This window comes from Dipodomys merriami, unplaced genomic scaffold (assembly GCF_024711535.1).
Source record: "Dipodomys merriami isolate MVZ:Mamm:240054 unplaced genomic scaffold, mDipMer1.0.p SCAF_2, whole genome shotgun sequence".
Taxonomy (NCBI): Eukaryota; Metazoa; Chordata; class Mammalia; order Rodentia; family Heteromyidae; genus Dipodomys; species Dipodomys merriami.
This window is the reverse complement of record NW_027203381.1, coordinates 120,330,593-120,345,904: the sequence shown is the minus strand read 5'-3', so window position 1 is coordinate 120,345,904 and position 15,312 is coordinate 120,330,593. Positions and strand designations below refer to the sequence as shown.

At 58.5% G+C, this 15,312-nt stretch overlaps 1 protein-coding gene across 5 annotated transcripts in view; it reads right to left on the bottom strand.

The window, feature by feature from the left end:
* Positions 1-1,652: 1,652 nt before the first annotated feature.
* The window catches only part of Pde9a (phosphodiesterase 9A), a 74,458-nt gene continuing 60,798 nt past the window's right edge, over positions 1,653-15,312 (bottom strand). For 2 of the 5 annotated variants that reach the window (XM_070030775.1, XM_070030776.1), the window contains exons 7-16: positions 12,841-12,927; positions 12,241-12,345; positions 11,833-11,915; positions 10,661-10,817; positions 10,242-10,355; positions 5,665-5,769; positions 5,106-5,234; positions 4,018-4,113; positions 3,644-3,761; positions 1,657-2,186 (exon numbers count right to left, since the gene is read on the bottom strand). In XM_070030775.1, coding sequence (XP_069886876.1) covers positions 3,660-3,761; positions 4,018-4,113; positions 5,106-5,234; positions 5,665-5,769; positions 10,242-10,355; positions 10,661-10,817; positions 11,833-11,915; positions 12,241-12,345; positions 12,841-12,927 — 978 coding nt within the window. In that variant the 3' untranslated portion in view covers positions 1,657-2,186; positions 3,644-3,659. Of the gene's footprint in view, positions 2,222-3,643; positions 3,762-4,017; positions 4,114-5,105; positions 5,235-5,664; positions 5,770-10,241; positions 10,356-10,660; positions 10,818-11,832; positions 11,916-12,240; positions 12,346-12,840; positions 12,928-15,312 lie in introns of all 5 variants that reach the window. The other 3 variants (XM_070030773.1, XM_070030774.1, XM_070030772.1) reach the window with 3 other exon arrangements.

Sequence of the window (15,312 nt, the reverse complement as noted above, 5' to 3'; positions counted from 1 at the left end):
CCTCCGTCCGGTGGCCCTGCTGCAGGAAAGTGTGAGCTGTGCAGACTGCGATCTCGCCAGCCGTGGGACCAGCTGAGGACCCCCGGGACCCCTCCCAGCCTGACGGCGAGGGTGACCCCTCCTCTCTGCCGCCCTGCCCAGCCCCGAGCCCCACCATGTCTCTCATTGCCACGCCGGGTGTTGCAGTGTGTGAAGCACCAGGAGCCTTCGGTCCACGGGTGCGCTGCAGCTCCGGCTGTGAGCCGTCGGGGACGACCCAGTGACTTAGCACATGCCACACATGCTATCATCCCCCCGTCCTCGGGAGAGCGGTTCCTGTGCAACGTGGGTGCTGGCACACACAGCCTGTGCCACCTCCATATACTCCAAATCATCGCTGTGTCCCCTCCCCAAGACGGTGGCCATGCCACGCTAGGGGCTGCCGTACCGGGCTTGGGAAAAAACTGTGTGTGTGTGTGTTCACATGCATGGCTTCTTTCCAGTTTGGCCTGTGTTAGTTGTGTCTGGATGAGAATCCTGTGGCTGCGGAGGGCTGACCACTCAGGATTGGCATTGCTGGGCCTCGTTACGTGCCATCTTGACAGCGGTCGGACTTCAGTAGACCTTCCTGTGCAGTGTTAAGGTTGGAAAGGTCCGCAGGGTGTCATTGGATTTGGGCCTAGCATGTGGAGTCATCCAGCATCCAGGCGGGCACATGGAGCCTGCAAAGCCTAATGTGCCAGGAGTTAGAGCCCCTTGTCAGCCACTGGCCAGCAGGGGGCGCCGGCGGGAAGCAAGCCTGCTTGGTCCCCACCTGCGTTCCATTAGGTGGCATCCTGGATGGCTGGTTCTAATTTCCCTATGATTTCCTTGAATCGTAGGTTACATGGAGGCGTGGTTGAACAGCCATTTGGAGTTTTTTCCCCAGACTTCCTCTGTTAACTGATTTCTGGCACAATTGGACTGAGGTCTCAGAATCCACCCTGTTTTTGTTTTTAATTTGCTATAGGCCTGCTCGTCGGCTGTGGTGTCTGTGAGCCTGGCCTGGTGTGAGTGAAGAACACCGTCAGCTGCTTCACTTTTGTTTACATCTCGTCTTTGGTGACTGAAGTATTTGAGTGTCTAGCCCTAGCTGTGGCTTGGGTAATCTTCCCTTGTCTTAGCTTTCTATGTTTTAGACTCTGAGCTTTCTGTGTTTTAGACTCTGACGAGGCGCACATGCCCTTAGCAGGTCCCTGCTTCTCAGTCATGGGAGCCACGCCCCCTCCTCCCTGTTTTTGTTCTTTGTTCTAAACTATTACCTGAAATTAAGGAACTACTCTACTCCATCGTTCCTTTGATTGCTGTGGCCTATTGTGCATGTGTGTGCTGTGTGTCATTGCACATGCCTTTCATCCTCCCTCAGCTTTTTCAGTCAAGGCTGGCACTCCACTGCTTGAGCCACAGCTCCAATCTGGCTTTTTACTGGTTAGTTGGAGATAAAGAGTCTCATGGACTTCCCTACCCAGGCTGGATTTGAACCAGGAGCCTCAGATCTCAGCCTCCCAAGTAGCTAGGATGACAGGCGTGAGCCAGCAGTGTCCAGCTTGGGATCTGCATGTTAAGTGCCCCCAACCCCATCTGGAGCACCCAGCCTTTGTGGTCCCTTGGCCAGGGGACCCCCCCCCACTTCCCACACTCATCCTGCTCAGCCCACCGCAGGTCCTGCAACTCCAGCACAGAAACAGCCAAGCTCACGCCCTGTGCTGTGGCACCGCTCTGACATTTAATGTGGAATTTACACGGACGCGGCATCACATCATGCGGGTTGGTTCACGGGTCTGTGTGGGGCCGCCTGGCGTCCTCCGACCAGCCCCGTGTGGGAATGTGCCAGAAGCAGCTGGATACACGTCTACAGGAAAAATGTACAGCACCCGTTTCTGTAGAAGAATATATTATTTAGAAGACAATTGAAAAATAAAAATTCTGTACAACGTCACGAATTCCCTCCCCACCCTTTGCATTAGTGACCAAAGCAGCTGTAGAAAACGTGGTCCGGTGGTGTTGGGTGCCTGGTGGGAGAGGAAAGTCCCTCGGCCGCCGAGGAGGTCTGCCGGAGCCGGTTCCCAGGGGAGGGCTCCCCGAGCCCGTTCCCTGCACAGAAGGTCTCGGTCTCCGTTGGCTCTTCTTGGCCCTGTGACGGCTCTGCTAGTTTCTTCCATAGTCTGCTGTGAGTAGAGAGAGCTGGTCTGTCATCTGGGGACTGAACACCGTAGGCGGGTCAGAGCCATCTCTGCACCACACAGACTGACCCCATGCGGGCAAAGTGAGCTGCTTCGGAGCCACTCAGGACATGACCCGACTTCGAGTGAAATGATACTGCAGGGCACCAGTGGCTCACGCCTGTAATCCCAGCTGTTCAGGAGGCTGAAAGCTGAGGATTCATGCGCAAAGCCAGCTGGGGCAGGAAAGTCTGTGGGACGTATCTCCAATTAACCACCAAAAAGTCAGCCGTGGCTCATGTGGCAGAGAGCAGCCCTGAGAGGAGGAGCTAAGGGATGGCTCAGGCGAGCTGACAGCCTCAGGCCGGCAGGCGCGTGGTGTGGTCATGCATGCACTGGCCACGGGTGCTGCCAGGAGGGCTCAGGGCTGAACTCGAGCAGCGGCACGTGCTGAGCCACTGCCTTTGAAAAGCAGAGTACCTCAGTCGCATGTTACAAAGGACTTTCTCTTCTAAGTGGTGCATATTCTGATTTTTTTTTTTGGTCGGTCATGGGGCTTGAACTCTGGGCCTGGGCGCTGTCCCTCAGCTCTTCAGCTCAAGGCGAGCGCTCTACCACTTGAGCTACAGCGCCACTTCCGGTTTTCTGGTGGTTTATTGGAGATAAGAGTCTCATGGTCTCTCCTGCCCGGGCTGGCTTTGAACCTCGATCCTCAGATCTCAGCCTCCTGAGTAGCTAGGATTACAGGTGTGAGCCACCAGCGCCCAGTGCATATTCTGATTTTAAGGGTTTCTGTTAGCTACGCACACATCTCTTCTTCAGAGCTGAATCCTTATTACATGTAAGAAATTAAAGTTACACATACTTTAATTTTATGCCAAACTGGGGCTTGGGCTCTGCCTCACATTCTATTGCCTTTTTTTGTTCAAGGCTAGCTCTCTACCACTTGAGTCATAATTCCTCTTCTGGCTTTTTGCCAGTTCATCGGAGGTAAGAGTCTCAACAGACTTTTCTGCCTGGATTGCTTTGAACCTGTGATCCTCAGATCTTAGTCCCTTGAGCAGCTAGGATTACAAGCATGAGCTACCTGGCCCTTTCTAAAGTTCCACTTATTTTTTGCTGGTCGTGGGGCCTGAACTCTGGGCCTGGGCGCTGTCCCACACCTCTTCAGCTCAAGGCTAGCGCTCTACCACTTCAGCCACAGCACCACTTCCAGCTTTTTCTGCTTATGTAGTGCCGAGGAATCGAACCCAGGACCTCATGCATTCAAGGCAAGCATCTACCACTGAGCCACCTTCCCAGCCCCTCCACTTATTTTAAAACACTGTGCAGACTGAGGTTTGAGTGTGGGTCAGGTCTGTCCACTTTGAAGCTGGAGTCGCTTCTGTAAGATGGAGCCCTGGGACTCCCGTGTCTTCTTTCTCCGTTGTTCCCCATGCCTGCCACCTGTTAGTCTGAATTACCTGATGCTTGGGGACATCAGTTTGGAAGAGCGTGGCTGGAACCATGTTTCACCTCTCTGCTTTTCTCTCTGGATTTTTCAGCATTCTCCAAGGCCAAGTTCTCCGTTTTTTTCTGTAACTGGACAGAGCAGAGCAGGCCTGAGTCAACTGCCGGGAGGAGTCGCTTCACCCCCGCTCCCTCCCCCCCCCGGGGGAGCTCAGGCGCAGCCAGTGGGGCTCAGCCCTGCACCTCTGTTTAAAGCTGCTTCTCTTAGGGCCAGCATGGCAGCATGGGGGGGCACGCGGGGCCGGCCTCAGCCCCGCCCGGGCTTCGGGATCTAACCCTCGCGCCCTCTGGAGGCAAGCCCTCCCGGCCTGCGCCCCGGCCGCCTCACCTCCGTCACCTTGTCGTCCAGCTGCTTCAGCTCCTCATAGTGATCCCTGGACTCCCAGAGCGGCTGCAGCATGAGCTCCTTGACCACGGGGAAGAGCTGGGGACGGACGGCCTGAGCGTCAGCACCCGCTCACTGCTCTTAAGACACTGGACAAGGGGCTGGGAACGTGGCTCAGGGGTAGAGTGCTTGCCTAGCTAGCATGCATGAAGCCCTCAGCACCACATATGCAGGAAAAGCTGGAAGTGGCGCTGTGGCTCAAGTGGTAGAGTGCTAGCTTTGAGCAGAGAGAGGCTCAGGGGCAGTGCTCAGGCCCTGAGTTCAAGCCCCAGGACTGGAAAAAGAAAGGCATTGGGCAAGAGACTACTGGGCTCTCTGGGCCCCAGACCCCAAGTTTACACTCACCCCAATTCTTAAGAGACAGGGGTGCAAAGGCACTAGGTCAAACCCACCCACATTTCCAGGCTGCTGGCCCCCTGTGGGTGTTCACAGGAACTCGCCAGGCCCTCTTCCCTCCCCTGTCCTCCACCCTGGGGATGAGGGCCAGCATGGGCAATTTCAAGGCAGAGGGGTGAGGGGTCTCTTGGCTGGTGGCCTGGGCGGGGAAGGCTCTGCAGGAAGCGGGCGGGTGAGTGGGATGAGTGTTTAGCATGTGGGAGATTGGTGTGGGCTCTGGGGCCCAGAGGCGAGCAGCAGGGCAGGAAGTGATGTGGGTGGGCGGGGCTGCAGAGGAGGCCGGAGACCGAGGCTGGGGCCGCCATTTCTCAGTGGAGAATCTCCACCAGCTGCTGCTTTGGGGATGAGGTCAGAAGGGACAGGGGAGCCACCAGAGCTGGTGCTGCCCATTGGGTCTCGGGCTGGGAGTGGTGCCGGCTGCTACATGGGTGTCCACCCCTGGTGCAGGGCTGCGTGTGGCTCTGAGGCAGCAGGAGGGGCAACCGTCACCATGGCAGCCGAGGATGCAGCTTCAGGGCTCCTGTGCGTTCTGTGAGCACGTGCCCAGGGCATGGATGCGCGTGAGCATGCCACAGGTGTGTAAAACACACAGCTGAAGTGTGTAAGTATTTGTGGGATGGGTGCTGTTCGCTCACCTTGGCCACTGTTTCAAACATGGGGATGAGGACAAACTTGATGAACCCAATCTGGGCCGTAGCTTTGGTCACTTTGTCGCGGTCCATGAACGGGGCCACGGGGAGGCCTTCTGACTTCTCGCGGTCACTCTGGGGAACGCAGTGGACAGCAATGTAAAGACAGAAACACCCTTAGCATCTGGGGAGACCGGGCGCCCCTGTGGTAAAAGGCAGGCTACATCAACCCAATAGCCGCCGACCGCTGAGCACAAAGTGCCCCCGCGTGCCCCCGCGGGGGCCGTGGGGCCACGAGCATGCCCCCCCACTCTTCCTGGGGCTCCCGCGTGCCCCGCCATTCCTGCTTCTCTACTCTTGGGCAGTTACGTGCCGAGTTTGTCTCCGGGACTGGTGGCTGTCACTCTCTGCTATGCCCTGGCTCGTTTCCACCAACAGGAAATGAGCCCGCTGCGCATGCGGGCAGAGTCCACAGGCCTGCCCGGCCTGCAAGCTCTTTCAAACGCAAGCTCTGGGCGGGGCCCGTAGGAACCCTTGGAGCTGCGTGACTTGGGGAGTGTCTTACCTGCATAAAATACTCTTCTAATAAGCAGTCAACCCACGGCTCTGCAACCTCCATGGGGCGGACCTCATTAGAAATGTCACAGCATTTTATTAAGATCATCTTCAGCTGAAAGAGAGGTTCGGGCATTCAGGCAGGGGCGGGGCAGGGGGGACAGAGGCAGGCTGTCTGTGTGAGTGGACTGCAGTTGCTGGACAGGTAGGGTGAGGGGCGCACAGGACGCTGGCCAGGGCGCTGAGCTCTGCTGCCCCCCTCCTTCCCTCACTCTGCTTGGACCTTTCTTGAGTCTCACCTGGGGAGGGGGACCTTCGCACACCCAAAGCGTCACATACACAGATGTTTTGCAAAACCAACTACAAATGGTCAAGTTCACAAGTAATCTCTTGCTTGTTGGAAATTTGGGGAAAATAGAGAAGGCATCATTCAGAGGTGTGGGTTTTACAAGGGCACCAAGGGTCACCAAGCTGATGACGCAGGGACCCTGGCAGTGAACTGTGTATTCCCGGACATTCAGAACACATGGCTAGAGCTGTGTATTCCTGGGCATTCAAAACGCATGGCCAGAATTGTGTATTCCCGGCCATTCAGAATACATGGCTAGAACTGTGTATTCCCAGGCATTCAGAACGCATGGCTAGAAGGATCCCAGTGAAAGGCTGGCAATGGACAAAAAGTGAAGGGCCCTGTTTGAAAAAACCTCCAATAATAAGAAAACAAAACAAAACACTAAGGCAGAAAGGGATGGAGTATGGCTCAAACAGTAGAGTACCTACTTGCCAAATAAGCTCAGGGATCTGAGTTCAAACCCCAGTATTTAAAAAAAAACCCAATATACAGGGGCTGGGAAGGTGGCTCAGTGGTAGAGCACTTGTCTCTCATGCATGAAGCCCTGGATTTGATTCCTCAGCACCACATAAACAGAAAAAGCCAGAAGTGGTGCTGTGGCTCAAGTGGTAGAGCTGAAGAGCTGAGGGACAGCGCCCAGGCCCAGAGTTCAAGCCCCATGACTGACAACAACAAAAATAATATACAGATAAACAAGGAAGAAGGAAATTTCAACCTAGAAGCACAGAACACAAGGGACAGCTCAGGCCTGCCCTGCCCACACAGGGCGTTGGTCAGGTGAAACGCCAATTCTCTGCTGACAGACATTTCCTGCACTCGGTTCCCAGAGTCCATCTCTCAGCCAAGGACGCCCGGCCAGCGCCTTCAGATCCTGCCCTGGGCCCCTCCCTCCAGCCTTCCTGGCCACCGTGCCTACAGGCTGTCCTGTGCCCAGAGCCTCTTAGGGCACTATCCCCAGATGGGTGTTACTTGATGAACGTTGGGCAGGCCTGGGACACCATGGGCACCCAAGGGATTCTGACAAAGGGCCTCCCATGATCCAGTGGGAAACCACCTCTGCCTGGCCTGGGTGCCAGTGTCCCACATCCTGGCCTTGCACCAGGCACCAAGGACCGTCACCAGCAATAGCCACCTTCCTGGATGAAGGTGGTGATGGCCGCCCAGGACCTGTGGGGTCAGGCGGGGAAGCCTGGGCCCAGAGAGCCCCGGTTTTGTCGGCTCTTCGGGGCAGGTGGGAGGGTCGGGGCATGGAGTGGCCGCACTGCTCTGTTCAGCAGTGCACTGTGTGCGCGGAGCCTGCGTGGATCTGTGTGTTCACCCTGCGGGCCCGGAGGCCCCTGTGGCTCCTGTCCACCGGCCTGCAGCCAATCCCGCACAGTGATCCCATCTTTCCTCCCGGAGGGCCCAGCTCCAGGCCAGAGGCGTCACACGCTTGGCCTGGCAGGCCTCTCAGGGGAGCTGCCCCACGCCAGAGGCCATGCCATCCGGGCACCACAGTCTGTGGGCCACGACTCAGGCTGGGTGTGCTGTTCCCTGCTGGCCTCCGGGGGCTGTGGCTCCAGACCCTCCTCCTCCCGAGTCACATGGTCACGGGAGGCAGCAGCCTCCCCGGGGCCTCACGATGGGACAGACCCAGTTAAGCTGCCTTCACCCTGCTCCGGCATGCTGCCGTCTCGTGGAGGGGAAGGGAAGCTGGGCGGGCCTCTGTCCCGCGCACGCTGTCTGTGGCGGGCACATGAAGACCGGTGCTGCTTTTGGTCTGGCTCACTGTCCCGATTGTCCCCCTTCACACCTGGCAGCATCGTGCCTCCTGCCCAGCGCCGCGACCCTTCGGCTGCATGGGCGGAGGGGCGCAGCCTGCCTTCTTCCCGCCTTCTCTGACTCGTCTCCGTGCCCTTCCTCATGGGATGAAGTGGCCTCTCTCACATCCCGTGGGTTTGCAGGAGCAGAGGCCTCACCGAGACCACATGGCCACAGTGCTCCCCTGCCCCTTCGTGTTGCTTCCTGTGGTTTCAGTTACCCGTTGTCAACGGTGGCCCGGAAATAGTCAGTGGAAAATTACAGGAAAAGAAAAGAACGAAGCCACCCAGCCTGTACAGTTTAAACGTCATGCTGTGAGAAGTGGACCTAGGAAATCTGTTCTCTTCCAGCCACGCCCCCTCGTCTACATCTGCACGCAGGATTGGCTGCTCGCCCATTAATTACATAGCAGTTCTCTTGGTTCTCAGAGGGACTGTGGGTGTCACAGTCGCCTGGAGCCACCCTGGTTTTACTTAATAAGGACTCCAGAGCATAAGAGCCGCAATGCCGGCGACTTTCCTGCCTCACACTCTACTAACAGCTGACCTCCATCGTCGCTATCATCAGCATCATCAGCATCATCAGCATTATCAGCATCAGTCTGTCTCCGGGGTTTGAACTCAGAGCCTTTCTCTCCACTTGAACCTCATCCCCAGCCCTCTATAACCATCCTTGTTAGGCTCTTCTGGCACTTAACTTATAAATCAACTTTCTCATGGGAATGTGTGCATGACAATGCTGGCCTTTGTGCTGTCCAGAGCTTCACGTATTCACTGAGGTCTTGGGACAATTGTATCACTTCTGTTTTTTTTGTGTGTGTGTGTGTGTATGTGGGAGGGGGGGAGGGTCTGGTCGTTTGGCCTGAACTCTGGGCCTGGGCGCTGTCCCTCAGCTCTTCAGCTCAAGGCTAGCGCTTTACCACTTGAGCCACAGTGCCACTTCCGGCTTTTTTCTTTTTGCTTATGTGGTGCTGAGGAATCGAACCCAGGCCTCATGCATGCAAGGCAAGCGCTCTACCACTGAGCTACCTTCCCAGCCCCAATTGCATCACTTCTAATTTAGGGAAAGGGCAGGTTCCTGAGCCCCTGACTTCATGGGAGACACACCTTCCCCAGTGCCTGTGTTGACCCTGGGTTAGCTCCTATCTGAGTTCACTGTCATTCAGCCCCACAGCAGTGATCCATGAAGGCTCAATGTACCCAGATGAGCAACAGCAAGTTCAGCTCCTCTGAGCAGGGCACCTACCGCTCAGCAGGTAGGACAGTGACGATATTGGGTTTAAAGAGACAATTTAAAAACAGTGAGTCAGGCACAGGTGGCTCATGCCTGTAAATCTAGCTACTCAGGAGGCTGAGATCTGAGGATCACGGTTCAAAGCCAGCCTGGCCAGAAAAGGACGTGAGACTCTTATCTCCAATAAACCACTCAGAAAACCAAAAGTGGAACTGTGGCTCAAGTGGTAGAGCGCTCGCCTTGAGCTGAGGAACAGCGCCCAGGCCCAGAGTTCAAGCCTCATGACCACTACCACCAACAACAAAATAAAAAATAAAATAAAATAAAAAAGAGTGAGAAGCTGGGCACTGGGGCTCACGCCTATAATCCCAGCTCCTCAAGAGGCTGAGATCTGTGGATCACAGTTCAAAGACAGCCTCAGCAGGAAAGTGTGTGAGTCTCATCTCCAATTAACCACAAAAAAGCCGGAAGTAGAGCTGTGGCTCAAGTGGTAGAGTGCAGATTGCCTTGAGCATAAAAAGCTTAGTGGCAGTGTCTAGGCCTCAGCTCAAGCCCCAGGACCAGCACATGCACACACAGAGTGTACGCATCCCAAACGCAGACAGGCAGCACCTGCCTTCTCTCTGAATGCCAGAAAGGGGATGATTGCCTTTTTTTTTGGTCGGTTGTGGGGCCTGGGCGCTGTCCCTCAGCAATTCCGCTCAAGGCTAGCACTCTACCACTTGAGCCACAGTGCCACGTCTGGTTTTCTAGTGGTTTATTGGAGATAAGAGTCTCATGGACTTTCCTGCCAGGGCTGGCTTTGAACCGTGATCCTCAGATCTCAGCCTCCTGAGTAGCTAGGATGACAGGTGTGAGCCACTGGCGCTCGGCTTGGCATTTTTATTTTTTTGAGGCAGAGTCTCACTATGTAGCCCAGGCTTGGCTTGAACACATGACTTCCTGCCTCAGTTTCCACAGTGCTAGGATGGCAGCCATACACCCCCACACCTGGCACCTTTGATCTTTTGAAGGCAAGCACTGGGCCGATCGCATGGGCAGGTCCTGCAGCGGGCTCTCCGGGAGGCTGGTTCTGCAGATCGTGACCTGGAGGTGGGCCCTCATCCCAAGGCCAGGCCTGACACTGGCTTGCAGGGTTCACGCCTGAGCTGGGTGGGGAACTTGGGCGCACCCCATGAGGGACACAGAGCGAGGCTGCTCACCAGGGTCATGTGCTCCTCGTTGCTATAGTCAAAGTTCTCCATTTTTTCTTTGAAGGAATCCATGATTTCCGCATGGCGTGCCATGTCGGTGGCCAGAATCAACGCGATCATTCCCTGCATGGAGAAAGCGGCGCGTGAGTGTGTGAGCGAGCGGGAACGTGGCCTCAGCCTTCTTCCCACAGGCTGGCAGTGTCCTTAGCACAAGCTTTGGCTTGTGTGACCATTGTTCACCCGTGTGCGGTGACCTCACTGCCTCCAAGGGCCCGTGGGACGAATGATGTGGACATCCCAGGCTCCCATAGGAGCTGGCTGTTGAAGTGTCGTGAACAGTAACACCTGTGCACCCAGCCGGCCATCCGCCCGCCCGCCCGCCCGCCCAGCCAGCCAGCCAGCCAGCCAGCCAGCCGCCCTCCACGCACCTGCCGGATCTGCCTGAAGCCTTCGGGCGGGACACTGGAGAAGATGTTGCACTCGGGCTGTGCCAGGATCTGGAAGGCCACGGCACAGTGGTGATTCTCCAGGGGCGAGATGTCGTTGTAGCGCACGGCCAGCTCTGTGCGAGCGTTGATCTGGTACCTGGCGTGGAGGAGGGCAGGGTCAGAGCTGAGCTCCCTGCCATGCGCCCGCACTCCACACGGGGCGCCGCACTCCACACGGGGCGCCCACACACCCAGGTGCATGAGGGCTGCTGCAGAGGTTGCGGGAAGGCGTCACGGGGCTGGTCCGTCACTGCCCGCGGTCTGCCTCCCAGGACCCCACCTCTGCTGCCGCTCCTGACCAGGCACGCCATCCTGATCTTTAGCTCACCCTGATGGGTCCCACCTGTAACTTCTGCCCTCTCCCTGGGGGTGCTCCTGCTGGTACTGCCAAGTGTCCGGTTTCGGGGACAAAAACCAGCCTATATTTTAATTGTTTATTTTGAGAGAAAGTCCAAGCTGTCTCAAACTCATGATCTTCCTGCCTGCTGTGGGCCTGGCTGAGGCTGTACTATGGAGCCCATGCTGGGGTGAGGCCTCTTTGCTGTCCTGAGCTGTGAAGCGTGTGGACGGCCCGGGAGCGTCCAGGACGGCCTCCCGCATGGCAGCCTGGGGTACTCTAGACACTGTGTTCTGAGGAAGGGGGCCCGGCTCTGGTGCGCGAGTCACCGCATGAGCATACACACTCAGAGAGGGTGACTGACGTGTCACTGACTGCGAACCAGTGACCTGTGGTTGGCCGGTTGGTTCTGTGGTGCAGCGCTCTGCCTGGCAGGCTGGGAGCCCTTCTGGGGTTCAGTGGGCCCTCGAGCTCTGCGTGTTCCATGGGAACAGGCCAGGGAGACAGCACCAGGAGTCACGGAAGGCCACCATCCCCCGGGAGACAGGACGGGTGTTGCCGTTGGAACCTGAAGCCAGGATGCCCAGGACGGTGGCTGCCCGCAGGGTTTGACGGCTCGGGCTGGGGACCTCTGGTGACAGTGCCAGCCCGGACCTGCCAGAGGGCGGAGCTGCAGGTCTGGGGACCCCTGGTGACAGTGCCAGCCCAGACCTGCCAGAGGGCGGGGCTGCAGGTCTGGCAGCAGCGGGAGCGGAGCGGAGCGTCGTGCACGTACGTGTTGTTGTATCCCGGGTGGTCCAGATCGTGGCAGATGGCTGCGGTCATCAGGACCAGGATGTCCATTTGGGAGAGTTTCTCCTACATTGGGGGGCGGGGGGGGGAAGGCAGCACTTGGGTTTCTGCTCCTGCTGGGAGGGTGGAAGGGGAGGGCAGGGGGAGGGCAGGCCCTTCCAGCCTGGTGACTGGTGAGTGCTTCCGGCTGCAGGAAGAGGCCCTGGGCGCCCGGGGCAGCGCAGGGCCAGCAGGGCGCAGGGATCACTACCCTGGCAGCGCGCTGCCCATGCGCACGCTGGTGACGGGTGTGGGAAGGCAGCCGGACAGCCTGAGCCCGTCGCCCGCAGCGGCGGGGCAGGCTCATCCCCTCCCCGGAGGACCAGGCGCCTGGGGCCCGAGCGGGACTCACCTGGAGGCCACAGAGCCAGACCATGCTGTACATCATCTGCGTCACGCAGAAGCAGTGCCGGAAGTTGTGGAAGGGATTGTCCCGGTAGTTGTCGTGAACGCACAGCTGCGGGGCAGGAGAGGTTGGGAGCCACCCTGCGCCCGGCCCTCCCGGCCCCACAGGGCGCACAAGAGGGTCAGCATGCCCTGCCAGGCCCCGGTCCCAACCGGAGGCCCGAGGCGTGTGCACGTCTTGAGCGGGCGGGCGGCGCCACACCAGGCCCAGGGCGGCCACTGAGGCGTCCCCAGCCCGTGCGGACCAGGGCCACCGCCGTGGAAAAGGAGCGTGTGAGCAGTTCTCAGGACATGGCTCTCAATAATAATCTACTTGTTTTCAAAAGTAAGATCTGCTGATAGAGACACACTTAACAACACACCACCTCCGTGTGCACCACCACTCCTGCCCACTTACACACTCCTGTTTTAGCACCCCCCCCCCCCGCTCTGGGTGGGGTGGGGAGACCGAGACGGCCGTGTCCTTCAGAACCTCCCTGCAAGGGGCCCAGTGCCAGCAGGACCGACACAAGGACGTCTGCAGGACCAAGCTGAGCCCCACACGTACCAGCCACCGCCGGAGCGTGACAGGGTTGATGTGGAAGTCCCGGACGAGGCCCAGGTCGTGGTACATGTGCTCCAAGCAGCTCAGCATCTGTGGGCAGGGGGGCAGGGGGCAGGGGGCAGGGGGCAGGGGTGAGCGGAGGGAAGCGAGGCTGGCTGTCCCTCCTGGGAGCTGCCACCAGGGCAACCACGCTGTGGCCAGGCCCTCCCACGGGAGACGAGCCCAGACGCTCTGTGCGTGGAGCCAGACCAGAGGACACGGAGAGGGGGCCTGGCGTCCTCCCGGGACCACCAGACTGTGGGGGCTGGAGCGGGCAGGCAAGCCGCTCAATCGTGCAGGAGAATCCAACCAGAGACGGGGCTCAGTCTGTGGGGAAGCGGAACTCAACTCTGAAACAACCACACTAAGACAACCCCACCGACGTCTACATGTGAAACAACCCCAGTGTGAGGACGACCGGCCATGGTGCCCCATGCAGGGGGCGGGGGACCCTCTGCGGGCCTTGAGTTATGACTTCCAGGCCCTGTTGGGACAAGAAAGGTTTCCTAGAGTCACTGCAGAGCCTGGGGCGAGCTTCTGCCGGCAGCATGCCCCGGCCACGCCAGGGGCCTTGTCCACTGCCACCGCGGAGATCTGTGATAGTCAACCGTTGGTCTCCGTGACCAGAATATCAAGAGAACAGCCGAAAGCTGGGTTCCAGAAAGCTCCATCCAGGATGGGCATGTGGCCAAGAAAGGCATCATGGGAGAAGGGCATGGTGGCCAGAACTCCTTCACAGCCAACATCCAGGAAGCAGAGCTGGAGAGGGGCCAGGACAAGAGACAGCCCCCAAGGGCGCGCCCTGGACCTGCTCCCTCCAGCTACGCCCCGCTCTCTGTAGGTCCCAGAGCCCCTCCAGCGGTGGTACCAGATGGGGACTTAGTCTTTTTGCAGGCCATTTCTTTTTTTTTTTTTTTTTGTCAGTCGTGGGGCTTGAACTCTGGGCCTGGGCGCTGTCCCTCAGCTCTGCAGCTCAAGGCAAGTGCTCTACCACTTGAGCTACAGCACCACTTCCGGTTTTCTGGTGGTTTATTGGAGATAGGAGTCTCACGGTCTGTCTTGCCCGGGCTGGCTTTGAACCGCGATCCTCAGATCTCAGCCTCCTGAGTAGCTAGGATTACAGGCGTGAGCCACCAGCGCCCGGCTTGTAGGCCATTTCTTACGGCTGTGCTTTCTAGAAGTGTTTCCTGGGTGAGGAGCCGGGGAGATATAGATCGCACCATGAGGCCATGGAGACATCCCCGGGGACAGAGCCCGACCCTGTGAAAGCATCCAGGCCAGGGTCACACCCTGAGCTTCTGTCCCGGCCGCCAGAGGCTGCCCAGGGCAGTGCGCCGGAGCCTGGCCCGCCACCCCCTTTCTTCACCAGTGTGTGGTGTGTCCACCGACATCAGAACAGACACACAGGGAGAGGACTCTAGAGAACCCAGAGAACGCTTCACCTGCAAGCCAGAGAGACAGAGGGGCAGAGAGACACACACAGAGAGGCCCCAGAAGGATCCATTGGTGACTCCAGCCCCCAGGACTGAGACAGAACAGTCACACTGTGTCAGCCTCCCGGTCTGAGGTACTTCGTCACCGAGCGAGCAAAGGCTGGGTGCGCCACTGAAGTCCGTCCCTGCGCGCGCATGCGCTGTGCGTACGGAAGCAGAGATGCAGCCAGCGACTTCTTCCGTCCGACCCTTCCACACCTGTAGCAGCGCAGTTCTGCACCTCCGGCGGAGCCCGGGCTGTCCCATACGAAGGGAGAGCCCTGGGGCAGCCGGCTGGCCTTTCCTCTTAGCCAGACAGACAGATGTGTGCCAAGCTGCTGGCGCCGGGCTGTGGGGATGGGGGTCCCGAGGGAACCCCGTGCAGGTGTCCGAGGTCCTGGTTCTGGTTCCGAGGTGGCAGGTGCCTGGGTCATCGGGCGAGAGGTTCTCCCCTCCCCTCCATCCCCACCCCCGCGGCTCAGAGGCTGTTCACGGCAAGCCGAGAAGCCGAAATGTTTGCTGTGAAATGGGAGTCAAGAGATGAGGACAGTCGCCAGACGAAACCATCTGCTCCGCTGCCGTGGGGGAGGGTGGCGGTGCAGCTGCTCCCACGCCGGCCTGCAGAGTTCCCAGCGGGTCCCTGCGCTTCTGCGCTTTCCCAAAGCCCTGGCATCCGCCGACCCGAAGGACTCCATGGCCCCCGTCTTTGGGCCTCTCTGCCTGTCACCCCTGGGCAGCTACTTCTGGAAGCACTTTCTCAGGCTCCTTGGCAAAAGCCGCAGGGCTGGGCTGCCCGGAGCGCTGCGTGAGGAGCCACGCGGCCCAGCGGGGCCTCTCACGCCCAGGCAGCATTGGGCTCAGAACGGCAAGTCAGGTTTCAGAGCTGAGACAAGGGTCAGTTTCCGTGTAGCTGTGCGCACTGGGGGGCCCTGGCTCTTCTTACTCCCCGCAGGCAGAAAGCCAG